At 39.5% G+C, this 27,710-nt stretch overlaps 1 protein-coding gene across 2 annotated transcripts in view; it reads right to left on the bottom strand.

The window, feature by feature from the left end:
• INSC (INSC spindle orientation adaptor protein) overlaps positions 1–27,710 on the bottom strand; it is a 242,670-nt gene that overhangs the window by 172,494 nt on the left and 42,466 nt on the right. For both annotated transcript variants that reach the window (XR_008577455.1, XM_054828497.1), the window contains exon 2: positions 26,372–26,465. Coding sequence is in view for 1 of the 2 variants with exons in the window: in XM_054828497.1 (XP_054684472.1) it covers positions 26,372–26,424 (53 nt within the window). In the remaining variant the exon portion in view is untranslated. The remainder of the gene's footprint in view (positions 1–26,371; positions 26,466–27,710) is intronic.

Genomic DNA, 27,710 nt, shown 5'->3' with positions numbered 1-27,710 from the left:
TTACCAGAATTTCTCCACTCTTCCTTTTCCTTTCCAGTTACCTCTTATTTCACTCACTCTCACTCCTTAGATATAAGCGTTATGTTTTACCACTTTCCACTGGAGTCGCTACAAAATTTTGCTAGTAAGTTCAGCAGCCTAAATAGAGTAATTTTTCTGCCTTTTGTAGATTGTGTTTTGCTTCTCCCTCAGATATGTTTCTTTCTCTTTCAATGCACTTGACAGAGTCAAAACTAGATAATGTTCCTCTCTGTACTGAAAATTAAGTTTTTGTTCAGTCAGGGTATTATGACTGCATTTAATATCTACTCCTTACTAATTGCATAAAGTAAGCATTTCTTACCTCCTTCTCCTTTAATCTGCATGGTTATTGAATTCAGGTAGTATTGATACATATTAAATTGCTTTTCTGAACAAAATTCTATTGGAAAAAGTATAACTGGCATTATATACGAGAGTCCTAGACAGCCAAATCTCCTCTTAAAAAGCTATTTAATAAACATAGACCTGCTGTGTTAGTCTGCTCACCTAGACCCTTCCTTATACTCCATATTAGGGTACAATAACACCAACTACTCTGTGTGTGTGCACACATATACATATGACATTTCCCTTCTCTACACACTACATCCCTCCCAAACAACAGATGATGTCTAAGGCTCTGATCTAATTGGAAGAGACTGTTTCACTCTTGCCTTTTGAGTGTAATTCAAAATTCCGATTTCTCTTCCCTTTCCTTCCTTCTGCTGATATTACTTGTTTTATTCTTTCTGCTTATGCATCCACTGCTTAGTAGAGAGAGAGACCCCTGAGCCAGCAGAAGCAGGAGATATTTGCACTCCATTTGCTGTACACAGCCAGACTTGTATTTTCTGAATTACTTAAAGTTTGCGTGACCCTCCAGCCACAATAAATCCACTTGGAGCAGCAGAGTGATCTAGTGGATAGACTGCTTGAGTAGAAATTCAAAAAGTTGGACTCCACTCTGCTTTCCTACTAATATTCTGACAGGTTTTGTCACCTTCTGCCATCCTTCTCTCCTGCTAGACTGTCTCTCCTCTGCTTAGCCTATGAAGTGATGCTTTCTTGCTTTTGCACTGAGCATTGCACATAGTGTTCTCATCTTGATTGGAGCTTCCAGATGCTACTGTAACACACGTAGTGGAGAAAAGCAAGAACCTAAGTTTTCCAAAGCAATGCTGAGAGGAGTTCTGAAGGCTGAATAGCAAAAGGAGAAAGGAAATGAGCGGTTATTTTTACTACATAAAGTTGCTTTTGAATGAGGGACAACAGCTGAAGTGTGAAGAATGCCTGAGCTAGAACAGTCTCATTAAAATATAAAATCCAAAGCAATTGGATTCCAAGGCCTGAAAAAGACAAGAGTCCAGGAGGGTTCTTCAAAATGCTGAATGAGGTGAGGAAACAGCCACAGCCTGGTTTCCTGGTGAAAGTAGAGATGAGTGGGTTAGGAGTCCCACAGATTGCTCATTCCTTGGAAATAATTCATTAGTGAGAACTTTTCGCCTTACTGCTGTTCACAGCAGCTCTGGCAATATCTCAGATGTAAAAGAGGAGCAAGGGAGAGAACAAATCTTGCTGACAAGGTGCACAGGTGTCAATCTCAATCTTCAGAAGTGAGCAGGTGAAAAGAATTACATACCATGGAGGATAGAACCAGGTGGATTTTATTGGGACTGAGAGAATATTACAAATGATGACAAGAAAAGACAGAAAAAAGATCTCTTCTTTTTCCCCCCTTTTTAGTGAGTAGGATGAAACAGCATATCTATTTATTCCTCTTCATTTAGCAAGAGCAGGGTTTGGGTCACTGTCAGTGAATCTCTGGTAAATGGGTTATCCATGATTCATAAGGGTATGCAGGCTCCACATTCTGCAGTGCATTAAAAACAGAACAATGATGTTTTCCAGAAAAAAAAAAAAAAGCATCATTCTGGTATCATTGCACAAAAATAAGTCAATTATCCCTTCTTAATTATTTATTTAGCATTAATAAACTCTTACTGGCTGTGAAAGGAACCTGGGAAACAACTAACAGGAGCAAAAAAGTGTAGTGAACATCATTGTTTTGCAATAATACATCCCAGGTTCAATGAATTAGCCTCTGGCACCAAATATAAGTAAATGGGTATTTTATGTGAGTACAGTATTTTACATTTAAAAACAATTAAAGGATAAGTAGAACTAGGTTTTTGTCCTGCTATAGTGCTTTATGATACCTCACAGTAGAGCAAACAAATTGGATGTGAAAATGTATCAGAAATGGAAGCAAGGAAATATTCCATAATACTAAGTCTGTTATCGTCACCGGCCTTAGCTAAAGAAATTTGCGTTGTATAAATTACTGTGGGATAACAGAACTTCCTCACAAATGGAAATACATGTCTGATACACCAAAAAATAAATGGCTTATTCACTGAATATTCTCTTTTACTTTCCCTTTTTCATTCTCTATTATGACAGTGAAGTTATCAGAGGAATGAAAAAAGCTCTCTGCATATTTGTCAAGTATCTGATTAACAATCCTTTTCCGCTGCCATCATATAATCAGAAAATAACTGACTTCAGTATATAAAGAAGCAAATACAAGTACCTCCAGTTTTCTATGTGATTTCTATGTTCTACTGTTTTCCAGAGCACAATAAGTCAATTTATCTTTATTAAAGGATTTTTATCACTTCATAAAATTTTCAAGCACATGCTCAATAGTTTCTCAAAGTCTATCAGTTCTCAAGCACAATGTCCTTTACTGTAGCTGCCACTGATACAAAAATTCAGGCAGAATCTCAGCACTAACTTGGCACACTGACTGGAAGCAAAAGCCTGTGCAATTCAGATTCCAGCTCTCACTTGACACCTGTTTCTGAAAGGACTCAAACAATGCCCTGAAACCCAGATCCTAAACCTGAAACGTTTGAAACAGGATCAAAACTGTGCATTTTGGGCCATCTCTAACTTGAAGGGAAATGGAGTTTCTCTCTCCAGTGTCCCCCTCCCCCAAAAGTCTCATTTAACTATATTCACTATTAGACTGGAGATTATCCATAAAAAGCAAAGCAACCAAACCTTCCTCCTGAAATCAGGATACAAGAACCAATTATGCAATTCACAATTTGGGAAAACACAGTTTCTCTCTTCAATATATTCCAGAAATTAATAATTTAAATAGATGTGCTTGTCAAAAGGCACTGACAGGTACCTCTACTCTCTATTACCAATAAAACAGGCATTAAAAAACCACACACACCCCCCCCCGCCAAAACGAACAAGAAAGTGCCTCTGCTTTCCTACTTCTCACTACTGCTATGCACAAAAACTGAAGACAACCCATTTCCAGTGGACAGCAGAAAAGAAATGCCAATAAACCTATTTAAGGCTGGTCAAAAAACAGGCATTAGAAATAGTGTGAAGAAGGCGCAAGCAAAACAATAACAGCTCAACATGATTTCCCACCTTTAAATTACATTGAATTCTTGGGGGGGGGGGGGCAGGGCAAGGGGAGGAATCAATGCTGCAAACTTACTCCTATAATTGAGTCAGTGAAAACAACATTAAAGATCTTCTGTCTGTATTTTGCCAGACGTGTACTGGCAACAAAAGTTGGGTGTTTATGTCTTTGCTTTTCTCTTCCCCCCCCCCGCCCCCACCTTTTCCCACCACCTCAACCCTCCAGACATCTGACCTGAACCCAGAAGTTTTGAAGACTTGAGATACTCCAGACTGCACTATTCAGGTCAAAGTGCAATAGTGAGGCTTTGAAGAGCAATACTGATAGAAGGTCCTACTGATTGGTCCTACTCAAATTGAGGAGGGATGGGACAGTATCCTCTTCCTGTATTCAGGAAATACCACCTTTGTCTCACTGCACCCTTGATCTGTTAAATATATGGTTGGATTTTCCATCAAGTGTAATGTTACTGGAACTAGCCTTTTCTGTACTTCACAGCTGCCTGGAAAGACAGCTGGTAATAACAGCAGTGAAACTATTACAGGGCATATGCCAATTAAGTCATTATCTTGTGTCCATATTGTATGTATAAGCTTACTTGTAGAAACACACACAGGATAAATCAAATGTCATGATACTTCACACAAAAAAAAGTGATTACTAGTTCCATGAGACTACAGACCAAATATCAAAATGCTGTTTAACACATCAGACCTAGCAGTGGCTGGCCATTTTCTGAGCTATTTTTTTGTTTCTCTCTTCCCCACCTCCCTTTGTTTTTTGTCAGATGAGTTTTTATGTACCAGACTTAACTTGCAGTCACAATGAAGAGTGCACATATATGCAACCCATGTTAGTCAAAGACCTGACTCAGACCACAAAGTGTTTTAACATATTTTAACTTCATTTTCCGTCTGCTAGCTATTTGCTGTTCTAACTTTAGTCTCATGCAATAGATTCTGCTGGAACCATTTGCCTATCAATACATATATACATCTACAGAAAAATATTAGGGCATTTATACCTGAGGCTCAAGTAACCACTTCAAGGGATATTTTTAGGAAATAGAAGCTATCTGAGAGAAGGGAAGATCTTCCTCCGCTGGTTTTAAATAATTGAGTGAAATAGACAAGAAACTATCTTTACACAGAGACAGAACATTTGAACTCTCAAATATTCAAACCATGGAGAAGAACCATTTCTCAGCCAACTGTACTCAGAATTCTTGTTAATTTGTTGCACTTCAGCTTTGAGAAAAACAAATGCAAAGTCTTGATAAACAGTCCTACACCACCTTCTTATTTCCCTTCATGTTATTTGCAGATCTTAACTGTTGTAAAATAATCATCTTGTGTCTGCCTACAAGATTCATTCAACTTTCTACCTTCATAGAACACTGCAGAAGAGAGGTTCTCAAAGGAATTCTCTAGGTCATGCTAAATAATCTCTGGATCACACTACTATTAGCTAGAATACCCTTTGACTGCCTCTTCACCTGTATACAGCTCAGTGTACCAACTTGCCTACCCCTTGCACAGGTGCCTAGTAGTGACAGCATTCTGGACACCACAACTTCACAGGCACCCAGAAAAAAAAAGTTTGGAGAACAGTGTTAAGGCAAATAGCAGCATTTTGCTGCCTATTAGCAAGAAGTTAAACTATATCTGACATAAAAGAATGCCTGAAATCCTAACACGTCTTCTATTATGTAACTGTAGTAAATTAGCTAATCTATACCACATTTATCTGTTTGAAGTAGAAAAACTTGTCCTAACAAGCTGCAGGGACATACACAGACCTCTGATGATAATGGGCTGTTTTCACTGTTAAAGATTTTTGAGATATAAAACATAACTAAGCTCACTTCTAGTTATAGTTTACTTAAGGACCTAAATTGGGAAGCAGCACTGCTGTACTTCAGCACAATAGTGATTGGAAGCTATATATAGGTTCAAATAAAGGCAAGGTTAATTTACCTGCAGAAAGCATGTATGATTCCTGTATTACATTTGTGAAATATTACACATGTTCCAGCTTATCAGTTTTATCTTTCCTGATTTATTTAATGCCTAGGTGATCATATTTGCTAAAGGTATTTCTTCAGAGTATGAAAAAGGTAATCAGTATAGGGGCATGTGAAAGATGTTAAGGGTGGCTTCACACGTTCTTCATACGGGCCTCCACATAAGCATACTTGTACAACATGAGCATGTGTTCATGTACAAACACACATAGAGAGGGGTCCAGATGAAATGCTGAGTAGGGGGAGAAAGAGTGACATGACACCCAGTATATACACATCCCTATGTTGTGTCAAATTAAAAAGCAAATAGCCGAATGCTGTCCTAAATTTTAATTGAAAAAGAACGTCAGAACTGTCCAAAGACCTTCCTTGTTTCTCACAAGCACATACATGCACACATTGAAATTTCATTTGTAAGCAGAGAGCCGTATCATTTTTAGATGCTGGAAAGTTCACAAAGATGACAGGAGAAATGGCTTGAACTCTTGTCTACCATTATAAAGAGAGTAATAAAGCTTTATTGCTCCAGTTTCTCACCTCATGAAGACATGGGGCCTGATTCATCCTACTTGGCACTAGCAAAGGCTGAGAGCAGATGCAATTGCAATATAGCTGTGACCCTACTGCAGAAAAAGCAACTGTCAGTCTGCTATAGGGTTTCACCTCTGTTACCATAGTCCTTATAGCACACACAAAGCACTGGTGATGCTGTGTGCCTGCACACTTCCTCCACACGTGGTCTTGTGGCACATCTAATCTTGGATGCTACACTACTCTTGACAGACCTACGAGGCTGGTGTTCTGCTGGCTTAAAGGCCCTCTGTGTGGACGGTGTTCAGTGGGTGGGCTGTGGAGGATTGGTTCATGCAACCCAAACTAAGGAGCTGGAGCAAAAGACAAGCAAGGCCCCTGCTTCTCATGTCACAGCAGATATTTAAACTAAAAATTCAAATTCCTTTTTTTTTTGTTGTGGGATCAGTTGAAGAGGTGTGTAAATTGATATCAAGGGGTCAATTTAAATAGTAAAAAAATGCTCAGTTTGAGCATTTATTGAGGGCCTTGCATTTGTAGCAACTGGAACTACAGTAGAACAATGCTGAGTCCAATGCACACTTTGAAACACCCTTCCCTTTTAAGCAGGGCAGCTGTATAGCAGTTTACTTAGTTGGATTGTCTTCACACTTTACCAAGGAAGAGATACTTTTTCAAAATTACTGAGGTCAACCTCTCACCCAGCAGAGAACGTTCAGTGTGATTCCAGCCCTTCGGAGCAGAACAAAATGCTTGGGGGAAAAAAAGAAATAAATCTTATTTTCCCCTGGCAGTAGCACACTGATTTCTTTCCAGGTTGTTCCTGGTACTTCAGCCAAGAGCAACATGGGGTTAGACTCTCTACCCAGCAAAACCAGGAGTGTTCTGCTCTAATCACTTCCTGATTCACTCTCACAACATAAACACAGCCCTTACCCCTCCACATCAGGACTGTGCCACAGGAAGTACTGACAGGCTTGAGAAAAGTTTGCTTGCTTTTAAATGAGATGGAAAAATTATTGAGAGAAATTTCTGTCAAAAGAACATTTAAAAAAAAAATTATGAAGAGACATTGCTCTGCCATATATCTCCATCCTGACTTCCCACTGGTTGCACTGGACTATAAGAAAATGTTAAACAAGAGTAACATACAAATACTGTTACTTGAAATCGGGAAGCCTGAGGACTTCAATGGTATTCTCAAGGTAGGGAACCCAACTTAAGCACTTGTGCATAAAGGACTCTTGACTGCTGCAAGCTGGATGCTTGTAATATTCACTAAATCACTGCCTAGTTCTTATCCTTTAACCCTTGAAGGCAGGCCAGCATATCAGATTTTATACTGAAAATTTTAGCCTTAGTAATTGGATTTAAGTGAATTAGTTTTGAAAGTAGCATTTAAAAAAATAAATTCACAAAATAAAAGAAAAAAATGTAATTTTGCATCAATAGCACAAAACATAGAAATCTCTGATCTTGAATTCTGAAGCCACTGGCCCAGAGTTCAAGCCTGGCCTATAAGTCAGCCTGCAAACAACTATTGCTCCTTTAGTTTGGGATCCTGACAAATTAGAATAACAATCTGAATAGGTATCATTAGCTGATTTTACTGCTTCCCAGTTTCAGTATTTTCCTGACATTTGCTTTTTATTCCCCCCCCCTCCATTTATCCCAGAAGTAAAGTGGCTATCATATAATATATCAAAATCAATTTGACCAGAGTTTGGAAAACCAGTCTATAAATATATGAAAGGCATCAACATAAAAAAACAGGGAAGAAACAGAGAGAGCCTACTGCAAGCAGGAGATGAAACTATATTTCATGACATTCTTTCCAAACCAAATTATTCCTTGATTCTATGATTTATATAAATCTCAGAAATCACAGGTGAATTAGTGAACAGTCATTGAAACAGTAATTTCCCATACTGAATAAAGACCATCCTTTTCACATATAAACTGTTTCCCCTCAATGAAGATGATACAGTCCTAATTCCAATGCAATAAAAATCTAATTCTAATGATATTCACATGATTTAAAAAAAATTACCAAAAAAAAGCGTAAAATTCTGGCAACTTTTTCAAAGCTTCTTGGCTATTCTACAAGGGCAAGGAAGGTAGAAATCTTCTGTAATGAGAATATCTAAGGCTCTCCAGGCATGGCAGTACTCTCAGAGAAGTCATAGACTATTCTGTTCATTGCCAACATAGTTACTGTCCTGGCAGGCCTGGGTGTTGGAAACAACAGAAATGGTTAAAAGTTGCTATTTAGTTTTCCCAGTTAGCAGTACACTTTGTGCTCTGAACTCAGCAGTATATTTTAAAAAATGAAAAATTTGGTGGAATATTGCACTGTGAATATTTGCCTCCTGGCTAGTTAGAAACCATAGATTCATAATCATGTAACATCCTTTACTTCTCAATTTATTTATTTTTAAACTTCAGATAAACCAAATTAATTTACCTTTCTCGCATAAGTAGTATCAAAAATAATTTTTCATTGCTGTAGCAAAGTAACTTCCTGCATCATGTGTTTCAAATTGGATTACAAAGTTCATTTCAAAATGCAAAGCAGGTAAGTTCCAAAATCAAACACTTCTGTGTGCGCAGCTGATACTGAACAAGACATTTTTGCACTGCAGCGCTTCCCAAAAGGTTGCTTGCAACTATCTTGCCATCCATTGAATAACCTCAATTACCTTGATACCATTTCCTTGTTCTCCCCCTTTTTCCTGGGATAATTTTCTCAGCTTCTCCCTGTTTTGCTCCTGTGTAATCTTTATTCTGAGCCATGTAAGATAGTGCAAAAATATTTCCCTTAACTTTATTTGGACCGAATATTATGTTCTTGATGTAGATGACTTCTGTATTTTCATTGTACCCCTGAAATAACTTCAACAATAAAGTATTCACAAAAGGCAAGATACAAAATTCAAATACTTGAAGCATAGTCTATACATGCAACATAGTGTTTTTTTTCTGTAAAAACAAATAAAAAAATGCATATCTATAGTCCTTTAGGCATATTGCCCTAAACAAAATAACATATATACACACACAAACACTTCATCACGTTCTCTAAAATACTGTAAGGAGCAAAAATAATCAGCTGGCACTACTAACAGTCACATTTCAGCTTTAATATTAAACTCCTGTATGCACTTCACTCCATCACTCCAAATCCCTCAGGGTTAATATGAGCTCAGAAACGCAACCACTAACAGACACTAGCAAATTTAATGAGACTAGAAATGGGGTCAGACCAGCACATTTCTTAAGATCACTATACTATTTGTCAAAAAGGGAAAAAAGTAAAAAACCATTTACAAAGTTGTAGCATTGTTCTGTTAGCTTTCTTAAAATTTGCTCGTTACAGGTTAACTGAACAACTGATTACAAGATCCTCCCACCATCCCCAGGCAGCAGTGAACCAGATTAAGAGAGACCAGGCAATTAAGGAAGAAATTCCCAGGAAATGTGAACTGAAGTGACAAATATTGTATTTAACACAATATAGTACTAGAATTTCTAATAAATAGCTGAGAAGACAAGTCATAATAAGATCATAAAAGTATCCTTAATGAAGTGATTTATTTTTTGAAATCAGATTGTGGGAAATAACAAGGTATGGGTAATTAATCATCATGCTGTTATAGCCAAGGTTGTAAAGAGAGTTTAGTGAATTTGCTTGCCAGGCAACACCACTGTGAAAATGATGGTAAAATAGAACACATGGAAGGAACAAGTTATTTTCTGTGAACAGAAACATACTCTTTGCATTTACTGAAAGCTTTTAGGTAGTATTCAACATTACCAACCTGTAACAGTGTAATAGGATGATATACACATATCAGGCATAACAAGGCATATGAGGTCATAACATACCGAGTGCTATATATGTATCATTAAAATAGCAACTTGTGGAAATAGGCTAATAAGGACTTCCATTGTGTTTCCCCAGCTGAGGTGGCGGAAGGAAAGACACAGGAAGTTAAAATGGTTTGCCTAAGGCAAGAATATTAATCGGCATTACAACCAGGGTAGATTCAGGAGGAATTATGTATAATGCTAAATCAAAATTAAATTTTAACAAACCTTACTGCCCTTTTGAAGACAGATGGCAACACTGTCTTTTCTCACAATAATACAGTAACAAATTCAGTGAATCTGCTTTCTTGAGCATTAGGATGCTGTCATTAGTCTGATCTCTGGTTTTGAGTTGCATTCCCATTAAGGGGGACCAGTAGGTTCTTTTCCCTCTTGGTTAGCACAGTGAATGTCCCTGGAACACTTCAAGGCTTGTATTTTATACAGGAAAGATATTTTGGATATTTTCGCTCTCTACAGCTACCTGAAAGGAGGTTGTAGCCAGGTGGGTGTCGGTCTCTTCTCCCAAGTAAGAAGTGATAGGACAAGAGGAAATGGCCTCAAATTGCACCAGGTTTAGATTGGATATTAGCAAATATATCTTTACCAAAAGAGTTGTCAAGCATTGAAACATGCTGCCCTGGGAAGTGGTTGAGTCCCCCTCCCTGGAGGTATTTAAAAGATGTGTTGACACGGTGCTTACGGAAACAGTTTCATGGCAGACTTGGCAGTGCTAGGATTTGATGATCTTAAAGGTCTTTTCTAACCTAAATGATTCTATGATTCTATATACTGAAGTCAACAGACAGGTTTTAATCCTTAATTGCCTTCCAGGACTAAGAAAAACAATTCCAGCTACATTACTGATGTCATCACAACAATAATATGTTCTAGCTGCTAAAATGAGAGACAAAAGTATGGATCTTTATTCTTGCCAGCAGAATACTAAATTCAGATTGCTTGATATACATAAAATTGCATAGAAAGTCTTGGCCTCAGTAGTTTTGCAAAACAGATAACTACTAACACCATATTGTAAATGGAAAAACAAAGACACAGTCTTTACTGTGATTTGTCAAAGTTCAGAAAGAACTAGAAAGTAAACAAGTCAAAAATTAGATACTACAGGGTCTATGTTTTCCTTGTAAGCTGTTGCCTGTACTGTTTACAGCTAATTTGGAGAGGGACTTTACGTGGGCTTGTAGTGATAGGACAAGGGGTAATGGCCTTAAACTGAAGGAGAGTAGATTTAGATTAGATATCAGGAAAAAAAATCTCCACTATGAGGGTGGTGAGGCACGGGAACAGGTTTCCCAGAGAAGCTGTGGATGTCCTCTCCCTGGAAGTGTTCAAGGCCAGGTTGGATGGGGCTTTGGGCAACCTGGTCTAGTGGAGGGTATCCCTCCTCATGGCAGGGAGGTTGGAACTAGATGATCTTTGAGGTCCCTTCCAACCCAAACTTGAAGGGTTTCAATGATTCCTGAAGACTCCTAATAACTTGCAAACTCTTCCATGCATGACCAAACTTACTAACAAACCCAAAATAAAATTTTCTAAGATGCTATCCTGGTTTCAGCTGGGATAAAGTTAATTTTTTCTCTAATAGCTGTTATAGTGCTGTGTTTTGGATTTAGTATGAGAATAACGTTGATAACGCACTGATGGTCTTAGTTGTTGCTAGGTAGCTGTGTTTACGTTAAGTCGAGGACTTTTCAGCTTCCTATGCCCTATCAGGTGCACAAGAAACTGAGAGAGCAGAGCCAGGACAGCTGACCCAGACTGGCCAAAGGGATATTCTCTATCATATAGCATCATGCTCAGTATATAACTAGGGAAGCTAGCCGGAAGGGAAATTCACTGCTCAGAAACAGACTGGGCATCGGGGGGGAAGTGGCGTGTGGGGTGTGTGTCCTGGTGCACAGGTGGTGAGCAATTGCATTTGTGTATCACTTGGTTTATATATAATATTATTCTCTTCCTTTGTTATCCTATTAAACTGTCTTTATCTCAACCCATGAGGTGGTTTCTTTTCCATTCTCTGCCCCACCCCATGTGGGGGGGAGGGGGAGTGGGTGGCTGCATAGTGCTTAGTTACCAGCTGGGGTTACACCACAACAGGTGCACACAAAAAACTGCAGCCAGTGCAGAAAAAGCTCTCCTTGCAATTCACAGGCAGGGTCTGAGGCACTCCTATGCTCTTGTGGAGCAGAATAGGAACAAGGATGCAGTTAGTTTCAGAATGACCTGCCAATGCCAGCTTTACCATTTCTGGTTCATGGCTTCTTACACCCAGGAGACAGTGTTTGAGAGCAACCTCAGCCCCTTGAGCACAGCATCACTGCCAGGCACACAGCATTGCTCTGTGACCACATGAGGCATGATTGCAAGATACTGGCTTGAATTTTGTGAGAGACAGACCTCTCAGTCCTCCGCTCTTAAGTGCTACTGTGACTCCTCCTTATCTTGCATGTCACAAGACATACCAAGTTATCATGACGGTCTGATCCTGTCATGCTCTACTGTTTCTTATTCTGTATTCCCTTTTCCTTCTTTTCCATACATTTGCTAGGAGAGGTTCCTTCTGCATATCCCTTCCCCACAGCTAATACACTGGGTTCAGAAAGAGTATGCTTGCAGTTCAGACTTTGTATTCTTTGATGCCAGGAAGCTCACATAGACAATACAGAAGCCAAGAATGTGGATCCTACCAGCTACCCATGGCTCAAACATTATTACGTAATGACATAACATTATTGTACAACTCCTCAATCAAAGGAGCTATTTAATTTTTATGATAGTTTGTAGGAGATTTTTTCCTAAGCCTTTGTGTCAAATAAGCAAGATGTGGTAAATAAGCAAGATGTCTAAATACTTAAGATTGTATCAAAACTAAACAGTTTCAGGTTTTGAGTTTGGTTTTTTTCGGGGGGGGGGGGGAGGGGGTGGGCATATGGGACACCACCTGTAAACTAAAAGGAAAGACTGTTTATTCTAAAACAGGTATAACATGTAAATCATTATAATAGGCAGACAATGCTGAAATAAAATTCTGAGTCAAAGAATTACCATGATAATATAAATAAAATTACTTTATAATTAAAAAATTCCATGAGCTTCTCATAGTAGAGCTAACATATACCAAACTTCCATGAATCCATCTACATTTACTAGAAGACTTCACAAAGCAGATGAGTATCAAATTGCAGTAAAAACATTTGGTAGACTAACAGAAATCAAAAAATTTGTGTCAATTAATGCATTGTTCACATTGTTAGATTCACAAACCAGAAAGACAACTTCCATGTGCAAGATAAAACCTTAAACACAGAAATAACTAGCAGGACTGTCTTCTGAAAACAGAGCACAGATATCCAACAGGAGTGGCAGAATATGTGTAAACCTGATCAGCATCTCTTCTGAAATGTGCTACAAAAACCAAGTATGATGAAGATTTGAATGCAAGTAAATATAACTGCCAGAAACAACATATGGGTTCTTTGAAAAGGTCTTGCCAGTACCAGGGAAAATTTGCAGAGAAGCACAAACCATGGAGTCAAAGCCATAAAACAATGGCTGGAAGAACTAGCTACAGGGTGTAAAATTGACAGGATTACTAATTTGATGTCACAATAAAAATTGCATGCAATAGTGGTGAAGATACAGTCAGGAAGCATCATCTATGTCTAGTAAATAAGGTAACCTAACATTCAGGCAAGTTCTGTTGCTGTTATTTCAAAGACATTAATTTGAGGGTCCTTTCTGAAAAGGATACCAAGTCCCAAACATGAGATACTCATTGGGCAGATTGGGATTGCTACTTCTCTAATACACAAAAAGAGAAAAGTGTTTTCTATAGACTGCCACATTTCAAAAATATGCATTCTGAAAATAATCAGCCAAATTTCTTCTATTATAAAAGCTATACCAGCACTAGCTTGACCTCTTCACAGTTCTTGTGCGTCACATACTATGAAACATGCTACTGACCCTGACAAGAGCCATTCAGGATAAATTCTTAACTGTCTCTAAGGATGAAAGAAAGTGCTTGGTCATTTAAAAAAGTTCCCAACAGCAAGACACAAATATGAAATATCAACTTTAATGAAAAAAGGTCTAGTGAGGCCAGTTGAACAGATTGTTTAAATTCATCAATTTGTTCGCATTTTAAAGTCACTATAACTTCACAATTATTATAATGGACAAACTCAAATTTCCTTCAGGTTAAAAGCCGAAATTCTTTCGTGACTTCTACAGTCCAACATAAAATATTTTACAGCATAGCTCTGGGAAGTAATATAATATGTTTCTACAGCATGTTATACAACTGAATATAAAGATATAGTGATAAAACTATCAGAATAAAAAGGTTAGGAAAAATCTTGCATTCTAGTAGACTTGCACACCCCCAAAAAAAGCATAAAGTACAAGTGAAACGCAATTATTTTTACTGCCTGTGAGCTAAACTGCTGACCTACATTTTAACATCCTGAATACAGAAACAGATATTTTACCCACGGATTCAAAGAAAAAAAAATTAAAATCTGTTGAGTTCATATTCCTCATGAATGCCACCAAATGATGGCAAATCAATAGTCGCTACTTTACTAACATCATCCTTTGGATCCAGTCAACTAGTATATCTGAAAATCCTTCCCAGAAGGACCATATGGATAGACAAATCTGTTTAAACTACCACCATCAAAACTCCCACAAACAACCTGGCTTTCAGTTTGGTTACAAATGGATACTAATTACTAAAATCAGAAATACTTCATAGTAAGGTAAGCTTCCTTTCTGAAGCTATAAAATTCTTTGCTGAATTGCTATGGGTAACTGAGTGAAACGAAAAGAATACAAGGTGTCCTGGTTTCAGCTGAGATAGAGTTAATTTTCTTCCTACCAGCAGGTGTAGTGCTGTGTTTGGGATTTAGGATGAGAATAACGCTGATAAACACACTGATGTTTTAGTTGTTGCCAAGCAGTCAAGGACTTTTCAGCTTCTCATACTAGCCTGCTAACAAGAAGGCAGGGGCACCCAAGAAGCCAGGAGGGAACATAGCCAGGACAGCTGACCCAAACTGGCCAAAGGGATATTCCACACCACATGACATCATGCTCTGCACATAACTGGAGGAGTGGACCAGGAGGCAATATGGCTCAGAAACTAGCTGAGCATCGACTCCAGGTGGTGAGAAATTGTGCTGTGCATCACTTGGTTTGTATATTCTTTTATAATTATTATTACTGTTATTATTATTCTCTTCCTTTTCTGTCCTATTAAAATGTTTTTATCTCAACTCATGAGTTTTAACTTTTTCTTTTTTATTCTCTCTTCCATCCCACTGGGTGGAGGGGAGTGAATGAACAGCTGCATTGTTGTTTTAGCTGCATGATGGGTTAAACCATGACACAAGGTCATTTAATAAGGCATCATTAGTGCCTTGAGCTATACAATAACTCAATTTATTCCTTGTGACCAGAAAGTAACTTTATTGCATTATTGGCAGAGCACCTTCCTTCCTTCTGTAGTACTCTATTTCTACAGCTCACTGCAAAAAGATTTTTCTAAAAATATTTTCAATTCCCCAGCAAGCATTCCATTCTTGAATGGTTTTTAAAAATTCATAGAGCAGCAATTCATAGAGCCATGTAAGCACACTGAACTTTGAACTCTGAAAATCTTCAGCTCTAGCTCTTGTATTACAGATAACATGGTTTTTATGTCTCGAGTTTCTTACAGTCTTTATCTGAATGCTTTAAAGAACCACATGTAAGTTCCTGACATCATCCAAATAAAACTAATTATAAGGAATATAGGATTCAAATTAGCAGGGCAAGATCTATGCACAGTAAGAAGTTTGTAAAATACAAACAGGAAATACAAATGTTGGTTTTTACTTTGCATGGAGTACTTGTCACACAGGGAGTTCAGTTTGCAGATGTAGGTGGGAAAAGCCAGAAATACAGAACAAGCCCTTGATTATCAGCATCAGACACTGTAGGAAACCATGAAATAGAAAGAATTCAACACTTGTAGAAGATGTCTTAAGAAGCATAAGGACATATACAATCACTGATTAGACAAAGTGTTCATACTTAAACATGATTTTATAATTAATTATGAACTTAAGCACAGTCTTAGAGTTGTGCATACTTAGAAATGGATTGCTGAATCTTGAAGAATCAAGGTGCTATAAAAAAAAAATGAAAAAGCAAGGCAGATCTTGTGAGGGCAGGCACTAATAATAGAAGTGGTGACAAAGTGCAGAAGCCATGCAGATATGAAGTAGAAAGGTAATAAGAACTGAGATGGTTAAAAAAAATAGACCAGAATGAGATAAAAGCAAATAACCTTTATTCAGGTTAATTCACAGAAGTCACATCCCTAGGAATCATACACTTGAGGAATTCATATCTAAGAAACTAGGTAGATAACCAAACAGGAAATGTTTCAATGAACTGACATGCAACCAAATGACTTGCTGCCCAAAATTCAAACCCAGAACTTAACTTGAACTTAAGGCCAGATGAACAGATGGCATCAAAACCTACAGATTCCCATCACCTACAGAATACAAGGGGCAAGAGATCATTGGCTAGCTGAATTAAAAAAGAATACAACTGTGCAATTTTGGCCAAGACTTACTTTTTATGACTGGATAACAATTTCCCTGCCTTTGACACTGAGGACTAAATCACCCAGTATTTGTAAAATTTTAGACACTATAGGGATAGAAACCCAATGGATGGATCCATTCTTTTCCTGACAGCCCTATTTGGGGTGCTGTTTCTTAGTAAAGAACATCTGAACACAGTATTAAACATGTTGAAAGGCCATTCACATGTCTTATACCTCAAACTCAATGTTCTCAAAACACCTCTTTTCAGCTGTATAGAGGCCACATGAAGCTCTAGAAGTGAAATCTGATGTGAATAGTCCTTGAAATAATTCAGTATTACTGAGAATATTTTGTCAAGTGTAGGGGGTTTTTTTTGAGAAATGCAATTTCCATTATAAAAAAATAATCCATTATAGACTTCCATATTTTTCATCTCATGTGCCCATACATTCCATAAAGTTCTGCATGCTTGTCATCCTGATTTGACAAACAAGTAGAATCAATACAGTTTCTGCAGTATAAAAATTCTGAATTTCTCTTGCTTTTATTTCAAGTCTCAACTTTCAACTTCTAGTAAATATTATCTGTCAAAATATCAATTAATCCCAAATTTAAACATTTTTTTTTTCCTTCCAGTTTCATAAAGATTTTAGCATTATTTCAATCAATACCTCTTTCCCCACTGGGCAAGTACTTAGGGTTGTGAAAGACAACATGGTGCCCAGCACTTCATGGGTGGAAGGCATTGGTCCTAGAGCTCTGAAGGCAGCCTTAGAAGTGTTTGCTTACTGAAAACTTGCAAGTTATTTTGAACAATTCATAGAATGGTTTGGGTTAGAAGGGACCTCAAAGATCATCTAGTTCCACCCCTTCTGCCATGGGCAGGGACACCCTCCACTAGACCAGGTTGCCCAAAGTCCAATCCAACCCAACCTTGAATACTTCCAGGGAGGGGGCATCCACAACTTCTCTGGGCAACCTGTTGCAGTGTCTCACCACCCTTACAGTGAAGAATTTCTTCTCAACATCTAATGTAAATCTTCCCTCTTTCAGTTTAAAACCGTTACCCCTCATCCTATTGCTGCACTGCCTGACAAAAAGATCCTTCCCATCTTTTCTCTGGACCCCTTTAAGTATTGGAAGGCTGCTATAAGGTCTCCCTGAAGCCTTCTCTTCTCCAGGTTCAACAACCCTAAGTCTCTCAGCCTGTCTTCACAGGAGAGGTGTTCCAGCCACGTGATCATCTTCATGACTCTCCTCTGGACCCACTCAAACAGGTCTATGTCTTTCTTACACTGGGAGCCCCAGAGCTGAATGCAGTACTCCAGGTGGGGTCTCACAAGGGTGGAGTAGGAGGGCAGAATCACCTCCCTTGACCTACTGGCCACACTTCTTTTGGTGCAGCCCTGGATGTGATTGGCTTTCTGGGCTGATAGTGCACATTGCTGGGTCATATTCAGTTTTTCCTCCACCGTTACCCCAAAGTCCTTGGGGCTACTCTCAATCCACTCATTGCCCAGCCTGTATCCACGTTCAGGATTGCCCAGACCCAGGTACAGGACCATGCACTTGGCTTCAAACTTCATGAGGTTTGCATGGGCCCACCTCTCAAGCCTGTCAAGGTCCCCCTGGATCCGCCAGGTGGGAGTTCACTAGGACTCCCAGGTCCTTCTCCACACAGCTGCTTTCCAGCAGGTCAACGCCTAACCTCTACTGGTGCTTTTGGGTTATTCCTCCCTAGGTGGAGGACCCTACACTTGCTTTCGTTGAACTTCATTAGGTTCCTCTCTGCCCAACTCTCTGGCCTGCCCAGGTCTTGCGGAATGGCAGCACAGCTTTCTGGTGGATCAGCCACTCCTCCCAGTTTAGTATCGTCAGTAAACTTGCTGAGGGTACACTCTGTCCCTTCATCCAGGTCATTGAGGAATATATTGAACAAGACTGGACACAGTACTTACCCCTGGGGCACACTGCTAGCTACAGGCCTCCAACTAGACTCTGCGCCACTTATCACAACCCTCTGAGCTCTGCCATTCAGCCAGTTCTCAATCCACCTCACTGTCCACTCATCTAACCCACACATCCTAAGCTTACCTATGAGGATATTATGTGAGACAGTGTCAAAAGCCTTGCTGAAGTCAAGGTAAACAAAATCCACTGCTTTCCCTTCATCTACCCAGCCAGTCATGCCATCATAAATGCTATCAGATTGGTCAAGCATGATTTCCCCTTGGTGAATCCATGTTGACCACTCCTGAAAACCTTCTTTTCCTCCACATGCTTAGAGATGACGACACAGATCTCTAGTTCTTCCTGTTTATTCCCCATACTGTATGCATTGGTGTATAAGCATTTCAGACAGACAATCAAGCATGCGGGTTTCCCTGGAGGGATGCAAAAGGATCCACCATAGCCATACACACCCTTCAGGTTCTCGTCTTGGGAGGCAGCTAAAGAACATTTGTCACTGCTCTGGTTGGCCTGGCTTATGCCCCAGTTGTATGTGGTCTGCAATGAGATGGTTATTCCAGTTTATATCATCTACTGAGAAAATAAAGTTTTGGGTTCTCTTTCACTGTAGATTCCTTAAATCCTTCAGTATTGTCCTTGGATTTTGAACCTAATCAACAAGTTCTTCTCTTTCACTGCAAGTCCTCACTCTCTAAATACACCGGCCCCCATGTCGTCCCCCCACCAAGTCATCCCCAATTCCTCTGGATCTAAGGGGACAAACTCATTATAAATTTCCAAATATCAATTTCATCTGTCTTTATACAAAATCAGACAAGGAAACACAGATGCAGAACAATTTTTTTCATCTTAACCAAGAAAAAGCTGACCTCAAATTTTTACACTATGAAATTCAGTGTCTCCTCCACATTAGCTCTCTGTACCTTAAGGTACTGCTAATTCAAGGACCACCACAGTGTGGGCTTTGCAATAGGTCTGTTATCTCACAGCTATGTGCAAGCTTCTCAAACAGGCTTCTAAACCCCTGCTCTTGCTGCATGTCAGAGAAGCACATTCCACATCACAAATTATTACTTAGGAGAAAGTTTCAAATATGAACTTAAAGGACACACTGATTTTTGTGTATGACTGGCAAATACCAACTCCAAGGTTTTGTTTGGTTTTTAACTACTCTGTTTATTTCAGTAAACTTGAGTTTGGGGCAAGATGATTACAATTCTACCTGGACTTAAAAGGCATATTTTTCTTACATTAACCATGTTCTTGCTTCCATTGTAAAGTTGTGCATATAACAGGATTTTTCTTATGTTCTTTTATGAATCTCCTTCCTTCAGTAATTTCCACCATATCTTACATAGTGTACAGATCAGATGTAGTCACTACAGCTTGTACAGTTCCTTTCACCAGAGAGTTCATGCATGCACAGTGAACAGATCTCCAGCTACCACGTTACCTGTCATGTAGAAATACAAAACAAGCACTGCAAGAAATAAAAACATTAAGACACAAAACTAGGTTAAAAAAACCCCAAAAGGCATACTAGAAGAGATTCATAGAAATATAGAATGATTTGGGTTGGAAGGGACCTCAAAGATCATCTAGTTCCAACCTCCCTGCCATGGGCAGGGACACCCTCCACTAGACCATGTTGCCCAAAGCCCCATCCAACCTGGTCTTAAACACTTCCAGGGATGGGGCCTCCACAACCTCTCTGGGCAACCTGTTCCAGTGCCTCACCACTCTCACAGTAAAGAAGTTCTTTCTAACACCTAATCTAAATTGACCCTCCTTCAGCTGAAACCCATTACCCCTTGTCCTGTCACTACACTCCCTCATAAACAGTCCCTCACCATCTTTCCTGTAGGCCCCCTTCAGGTACTGGTAAGCCCCAATTAGATCTCCCCAGAGCCACCTTTTCTCCAGGCTGAACAATCCCAACTCTCTCAGCCTGTCCTCACAGGAGAGGTGCTCCAGCTCTCTGATCAGCTTCGTGGCACTCCTCTGGACTCTCTCCAACAGCTCCATGTCTCTCCTGTACTGGGGCCCCCAGAGCTGGATGCATTACTCCAGGTGGGGTCTCACCAGAGCCGAGTAGAGGGGCAGGATCACCTCCCTTGACCTGCTGGTCACACTTCTTTTGATGCAGCCCAGGACACGGTTGGCTTTCTGGGCTGCAAGCACAACACTGCCGGCTCATGTTGAGCTTCTCATCAATCAATACCCCCAAATCCTTCTCCTCAGGGCTGCTTTCAATCCATTCCTCGCCCAGTTTCTGCTAGGGATTGCACCAACCCACGTGCAGGACCTTGCACTTGGCCTTGTTGAACTTCATGCGGTTCGCACGGGCCCACCTCTCCAGCCTGTCAAGGTCCCTCTGGATGGCATCCCTTCCCTCCAGTGTGTTGACTGCATCACACAGCTTGGTGTCGTCGGCAAACCTGCTGAGGGTGCACTTGATCCCATTGTCCATGTAACCGACAAAGATGTCGAACAGTGCTGGTCCCAGTACCGACCCCTGAGGAATGCCACTCGTCACTGTTAATAATTCCTTATCCATCGAGTGGTCCATCCATCAAATCCATGTCTCTCCAATTTAGAGACAAGGATGTCGTGCCGGACAGTGTCAAATGCCCTGCACAAGTCCAGGTAGATGATGTCAGTTGCCCTTCCCTTGTCCACCAACACTGTAACCCCATCATAGAAGGCCACCAAATTTGTCAGGCACGATTTGCCCTTAGTGAAGCCGTGCTGGCTGTCACCAGTCACCTCCTTATTTTCCATGTACCTGAGCATAGTCTCCAGGAGGGTCTGCTCCATGATCTTGCCAGGCACAGAGGTGAGACTGATCGGCCTGTAGTTCCCTGGGTCTCCCTTTTTTCCCTTTTTAAAAATGGGGGTTATGTTCCCCCTTTTCCAGTTGGTGGGAACTTTGCCAGACTGCCAGGACTTCTCAAATATGATGGTGAGTGGCCTGGCCACTTCATCCACCAGTTCCCTCAAGACCCACAGATGCAACTCATCAGGTCCAATGGACTTGTGCACCTTCAGGTTCCTTAGATATTCTCGAACCTGATCTTCTCCTACAGTGGGCAGTTCTGCATTCTCCCAGTCCCTGCCTTTGCCTTCTGTGACCTGGGCAGTGTGGCTCAAGCACTTGCCAGTGGAGACTGAGACAAAGAAGTCGTTGAGTACTTTTCCATTTCCTGGGTAACCAGGTTGCCCGTTTCATTCCGGAGGGGACCCACATTTTCCCTCGTCCTCCTTTTGTCACTAACGTACCTATAGAAGCTTTTCTTGTTGTCCTTAACATGCCTGGCCAGATTTAATTCTGTCAGGGCTTTGGCTTTCCTAACCTGATCCCTGGCTGCTTAGACAGTTTCTCTGTATTCCTCCCAGGCTAACTGCCCTTGCTTCCACCCTCTTGAAGGTTTCCTTTTTTTGTTTGACTTTGCCCAGGAGCAAATTTAAGAAATTCAGATTTCTTAAAAGCTGATAGATACTCTAACACTGACATTCTTAATAACAAAGGGCATGTTAATCTTAATTTATGTAACAGGACACCTAAGCAGATCGTCTAGAGAAGTTACCCAAACATCTGCAGATACATAGTACTTTTTAAAGAGCAATGCAAGGCTTTAAATATGCATGGCGTGACCTCATTCATATTGTTCTTTCATAGGACTCAGATCTTGCGTTCAACAAAAAAAGGAAGAAAGCAACAAAAGGAGGAAGGACTGTCTTTTGGTAAAGAATTGGGAGATGGGAAACCTGTATTCTATTTTTGGCTCTGCCACAGAAGTCCCATATGGCAATTTTTTCCAGCTTCAGGGTGTTAAATGAAGGAAGTGATTTTGAGATATGAGAAGCTACAAAGGACTTAAGCACAAGTACCTAGATTTGAAAGGCTTGCCTACTTTCTCTGCCTCATCTCCATCTGATCAGTGATAAAAATTCTCACCTATATCCCAATGATAATGTAAACTTCCACCAGAAAACAACATAGTAATAGTATTAAAACCAGGAAAAAGAAACCATAGACACCCATTAGGTTTATCCTTTCTGGTCCTCACACTCAAAGTATTCACCTTTTATAAACAAACAAAAAAACCCATGCCCTTAAATAATCAGCATTGCCCTTTGTATGCGAGTTGAAATTATAACCTCCAGTATCATCTTTCATTTTTGAAGCTGTAAGGATGTTTAGACAGTGTATTAATCAGTCCAGCAGTATTACATTTCTGAAGATCAGGAAGATAAATTCTCTCTGCCCCCTCCCTCACTTCATTGTCAGGAATACCTCCAAGATATATAGCCCAAACTTCAACATCTTTCAGCAAGATGAAGATTTTTTTCAGTTTGAATTTTTTGTTTGGTTGGTTTTGATTGATTGATTTTGGTTTTGTTTGGGTGGTTTTTTGGTGGTGGTAGTTTTTTTACCTCATTTCCACAGAAGACCTTCCTTTATTCCTTTTTTAAAAACATGTCTAATCATACTATGTTTTCTTACAACTGCAACACTAAATTGAGCATATAATCTGAGAAGCAAAAACAGTGACCTATTTCACTTTCTGTTATGAGTACTCTTTCTTTAGCTGAACGACTTTAGATTCGGCACTCCAAATGTTGTTTAGTTTACTATCCAATATGGAAAGTACAAGAAACCATGACTACAATGAAAAAAAAAAAAAAACAAACCCTGGGTAAATTACAATTTTAACTTAAAGAAAACAAAAAGGCCAATGAACTCTCATTACACAGGAGGTGGGGGTATGGGAGGGGGACGGGACAGAAGAGAAAAGTAGCTTCTTTTACATTGGCTCTCCCATCTGGAAAAACTCAGAAATATGAAAAACAGTATCAATAGAAAGATGTGAGGAAAGGGTCATGACTTTTTTCAAAAGCTATACTAAAGTAACTCTACTACAGAATGGGGATATATGCATCTCTAAGGAATATATATGCACTTCACATGCTATAATGAACTGGCCATCACTGATGGCGACGGATTACTTTTTATGGTCCTATAAAGTGCTTTACATAGGACTATTGACAGTTTCTTGAAAAAAGAATTGGTCTAGTTACTCTTCGAAGTGATGTATTTCCAACTATTTTCTCTCCTAAGAGACAGGAACTTACAATAGGTAGTTCTAAGTCATTGAAACAGAAAAGAAAGTTTCTGTAATAATAATCTGTTTGTCTCCCCCCCCCCCAATACTGTAGTTTTAAATACTGTATCCATAGCAGTCTAGATGTCAATTAGAGAAAGTAGGTCTAACAGTATTTTAGAAAACCACTAGCACAGTGACTCAATACTCTAGAGACTTTCCAATACAAGCTGTGATTTCCCACAAAATCTGAGGAAAGAGAAGAGTGTAAACAATAATTCATGCAGCACAGACTTGGCTTAAGGCCCCAGTTCTAAATGCCTTATGCAGCCAAGATAACTGTTGACTTTAACGGCTGCTGTAGAAACATTTGGAATCTATATGTGTATGGTACACTTTTCCTATGGAGACAGACATTATTGCTTGGGGATGTGTCTGCTTTTACTTCTGAAAGAAAAAGATTCTAACTTAAGCAAGAAGCAAGGCATGATTGTGGTGCTACACAGGACTAACCTCAGTTGGATTTGTGTTACCTTTTCCCTGTGACAGGACACAAGAGCACATGCCTGTAAGTTAATTCAAGTCCCTCTCATGAAAAACAGGACCATGAACTGGAATCCTGAGACAGGCATATAACCTAGGCTTGGTTACAGGAAAAAACAAGAATAAATAATCCTTGAATCTTGTTAGTTGTTTTGAAATCTGACTTAATCATTTTAAATTCCCTACAGGATCCATATCACTCCTCTCTCTAACCCAGAGAAAAACATTTTGTACAATTCTTGGACTTTATTGATCTAGTCCACACTGTGTCCTTTCTGTAAAATTCTTAGGGTAAAACCACATTTCATCATTTTCAGTTCCAGTATTCCCTGTGCCTTCACCTGACCACAGACCAACTTCAGTCTGCTCATCTTGTTACATGGCCTTCTCCAAAACAACTCTCATCAAAAGGAAAAAGGATTCTCTTTCAAAATAAACACGGAAAATAAGAGCTTCATATTTACTTGGGGGTGGGAGAGAGTATTTATTTATTTTTAAATTTCACTATATAGAATTGCCCAGCTGAGCCAAGCAGTTTACCAGAATATAATGCCTGCTCTATGAGACTTCTCCAGATCATTTCTTGTGCTGAGGTACATCATAGTGCGGAGTCAATGTAAAGCAGCATGGTTTTGTTCACACAGCATAGCAGAGTTCTGCTTCCCTGAATGCAGTAGAACTGATCTGCAGGCAGTTTCCTTCTCCAGAAATTTCTAGCCTACAAAATTCAGTGCTTTTCCATTCTGTGCTGCTGTAACCATTGAGTGCTGCATGCATTACTCCTGCTCCACATTTCCAGTTGCTAGCATAGAGAGTTTGCAGCTAATTTCCCCATTTATGTATTTGCGAACAAAACCTGCCACCGTCAAGCTGGATCAGCCCTTGCCATCCATAGGACCTACTGCCTTTGGTTCTGTTTGCAGCTAGTTTTCTACCACTAAGAGGTTTCACTGGCCTATTTTGCAACCTAAGGTAGTGGCATAGCAGTTGGCTTTAACAACTTCTTTGACTTTTTGATCTGGGATTCAGATTTTGGAAACTGTTAGTTATCACCAAGCAATTAACCTGGATGTCTGGCATCTTATCTGACCATTGGGTTAGGCTGAGCATTTCCTGTGTTCACTACTGTGTGCATCTGAAATGCTATTCCATGGCTCCATCCCATGGAAGAAAATTAAACTAATCGGTGAGACAGGACACCTCATTGCATAGTCCACTCCATGCTTGGCTATTCAGGGCTTCTAGGACTCATTGATTTCCAGAGCAAGTTTTGGCTAGAATCTAATTAACAGTACCAGTTACTTTGGCACCTGCGATCCCCAAACTATGTTCCACATAACATTTCTTCCAGAAGACAATATACTCATATGGTCTTACTGTGACTGTGAGATTAATGGTATTATCAAAATATCTGCTGGAAGACTCACGTAGGGAAAGGTAGAGAAATATCAAATTCCTGATGAAGAAAAGCATTGCATTTTGAGATTGCATGTCAGCAGCCAGTTGATTACAATAAAGACTTGCAATCCGACCTAAAGAAAGATGACTAGGAGTAAGACTGAAATTTTAATCTTTTTTATTTCTGATTTTATTCCTACATTCAGCAGCCCCCCTCAAAAAAAAATCAGTTTTGCCACATATCAAGACTATAGTTCAATGAAAATGCAGGTTATTGTATTCAATAATTTCTTTTCTTTTCATGGAACCTCCATTATGCTAAAAGTGAAATTATGATGCAGATGCAGCTACTAGATGCCAAACAGCAGCCAGATTTTAAAAACCTGTTGATTAGTAGAGTCACCAATGTCTCCAGTCCCACCAGGGCACCACAGACAAGAGAGGTTATTCGATAACCTTCATGTCATTACTATAGCTACACCTGAAGAAAGTCAAAGTTAAAAAAAAATATTTATAGTTTTCAGCAGTGTTCACAGAGTGCAGAGAGTCCAGTGATTTCCACCATGACAAAGAACTGATCCAGTAAATAGTCACATATCTACTGCAAACACGATCATCCATCTAAAATGATGACTGCATATTCACTGTCATGATTTACCAGACTGCAAATGCCTTGAGAAATGCATCCCAGATTACCACATTAATTCTCAACATTTTGTATTAGCATTACCTAAAACCAAGTTTAAAAATAAGTTTTCAAGCATCTTTGGATCCTCAAAAGAAAGTGCAGCTGCAGCCTTAGAGGCATTTAATCACTCAAGTCTGGATGACAGAGTGCACCACTTACCGCTGAACAGGTAACGGAAGGGAATCTAAGTGGTCCTCACACTTAAAAGCCATATTTATCCTATTCTTATGTGCACTTCTCCATAGGCTGGAATCTAGAAAGAAAATAAACAGTCGTTTAGTAAGCCTAGGGAAACTCAGGCCTTTTCAGTTCAGGGTTGCATGGCATTCTCCTACTGATCTGTGGAACTAACACATTAAGAACAATTCAAAAGGCTTCTTTTCCTCAGGCTACCACACAACTCCAGCAAATAACAAAGGCCATCAAGTACATTTCATGGCATAAGCAACATAGGGTTTGCATATTTCTGAACTTCCTGGACTACTGCACAGATCGGAGCCATCAGTGTTGACCATTTCTGCGTTAATATCAACTTATTTAGCCTTATTTATTTTGAATTAACTTGAACTCTACAGGAAATCAATTTAGTGTGATTGTAATTCTTCAGGTTATTGTGAGAAAGATTGCAAGAGAAACCAAGCATACACTCATGTGATTTCAGAATCATTTAGTACTACATTTACAGAAAGGCCCTAGATGTCTAAGTTCTTGAACTTCCATGTTAAACAATTTCATTTTTCTATCAGTTTGAAGTGCTGTACCCATCTTTTCCCTCCATGTTTTTCCTTTATACTTGGTGACCAAGAGAAGCATCCAAACACTAGGAAGAGGCAAGAGAGGAGGAGAAAGAGAGCCTCCTCATTTGCACAAAAAGTAGGGGTACTGTCTGCCGCCTCCTTTACTTAGCCCCATCTTACATTAGGGCATTACCTACTATAGATCAATGCACGTCCTCAACAAAAGCCAGGGAGAATTTATTCTACCAAAAAAGTGAAGTCATTCCCACTCACCTACATGGCTAGAGGAAGAATTATTGCAAAATACTTGAAGGAAAAGATTAATCCGTGACTCAGGAAGAACAAGGAGGAGATGAATGTATTTGGAAGAGTAGACAGGAACAGCAGGGAAATGATGCTTTCTTAGATGTGAAGAAAAACCTGGGATCAATGGATCCCACTCTTGGAGAAAATACTTTACACAGGAAATTAATGTTGTTTGTGTCACCAGCTGAAGCAGGATGTTTGATGTAGCCACTTGTACAATTCTGCCATTTGGTTATTGGCTACATTCTGGAAGCTGAGTCAGCCAGCGTTTAAGATATTTGCCACTCCAAATTGCCCTTAATTAACACAGAGTGGTCTTCAGCATCGTTCCTAGCAAACTGATCTCATTGCTAATGCATGTCCTTGTTTTTGTTTTTTTTTTTTCTTCCCAAGATCCCACAAACATCATCCTGAGTACATAAAAGTATTACAACCAGAGTAATGCATTCACATGC

Source organism: Grus americana, chromosome 5, assembly GCF_028858705.1.
Source record: "Grus americana isolate bGruAme1 chromosome 5, bGruAme1.mat, whole genome shotgun sequence".
Taxonomy (NCBI): Eukaryota; Metazoa; Chordata; class Aves; order Gruiformes; family Gruidae; genus Grus; species Grus americana.
Note: the sequence above shows the minus strand (reverse complement) of the source record. Positions and strands in the feature narration are given on the sequence as shown.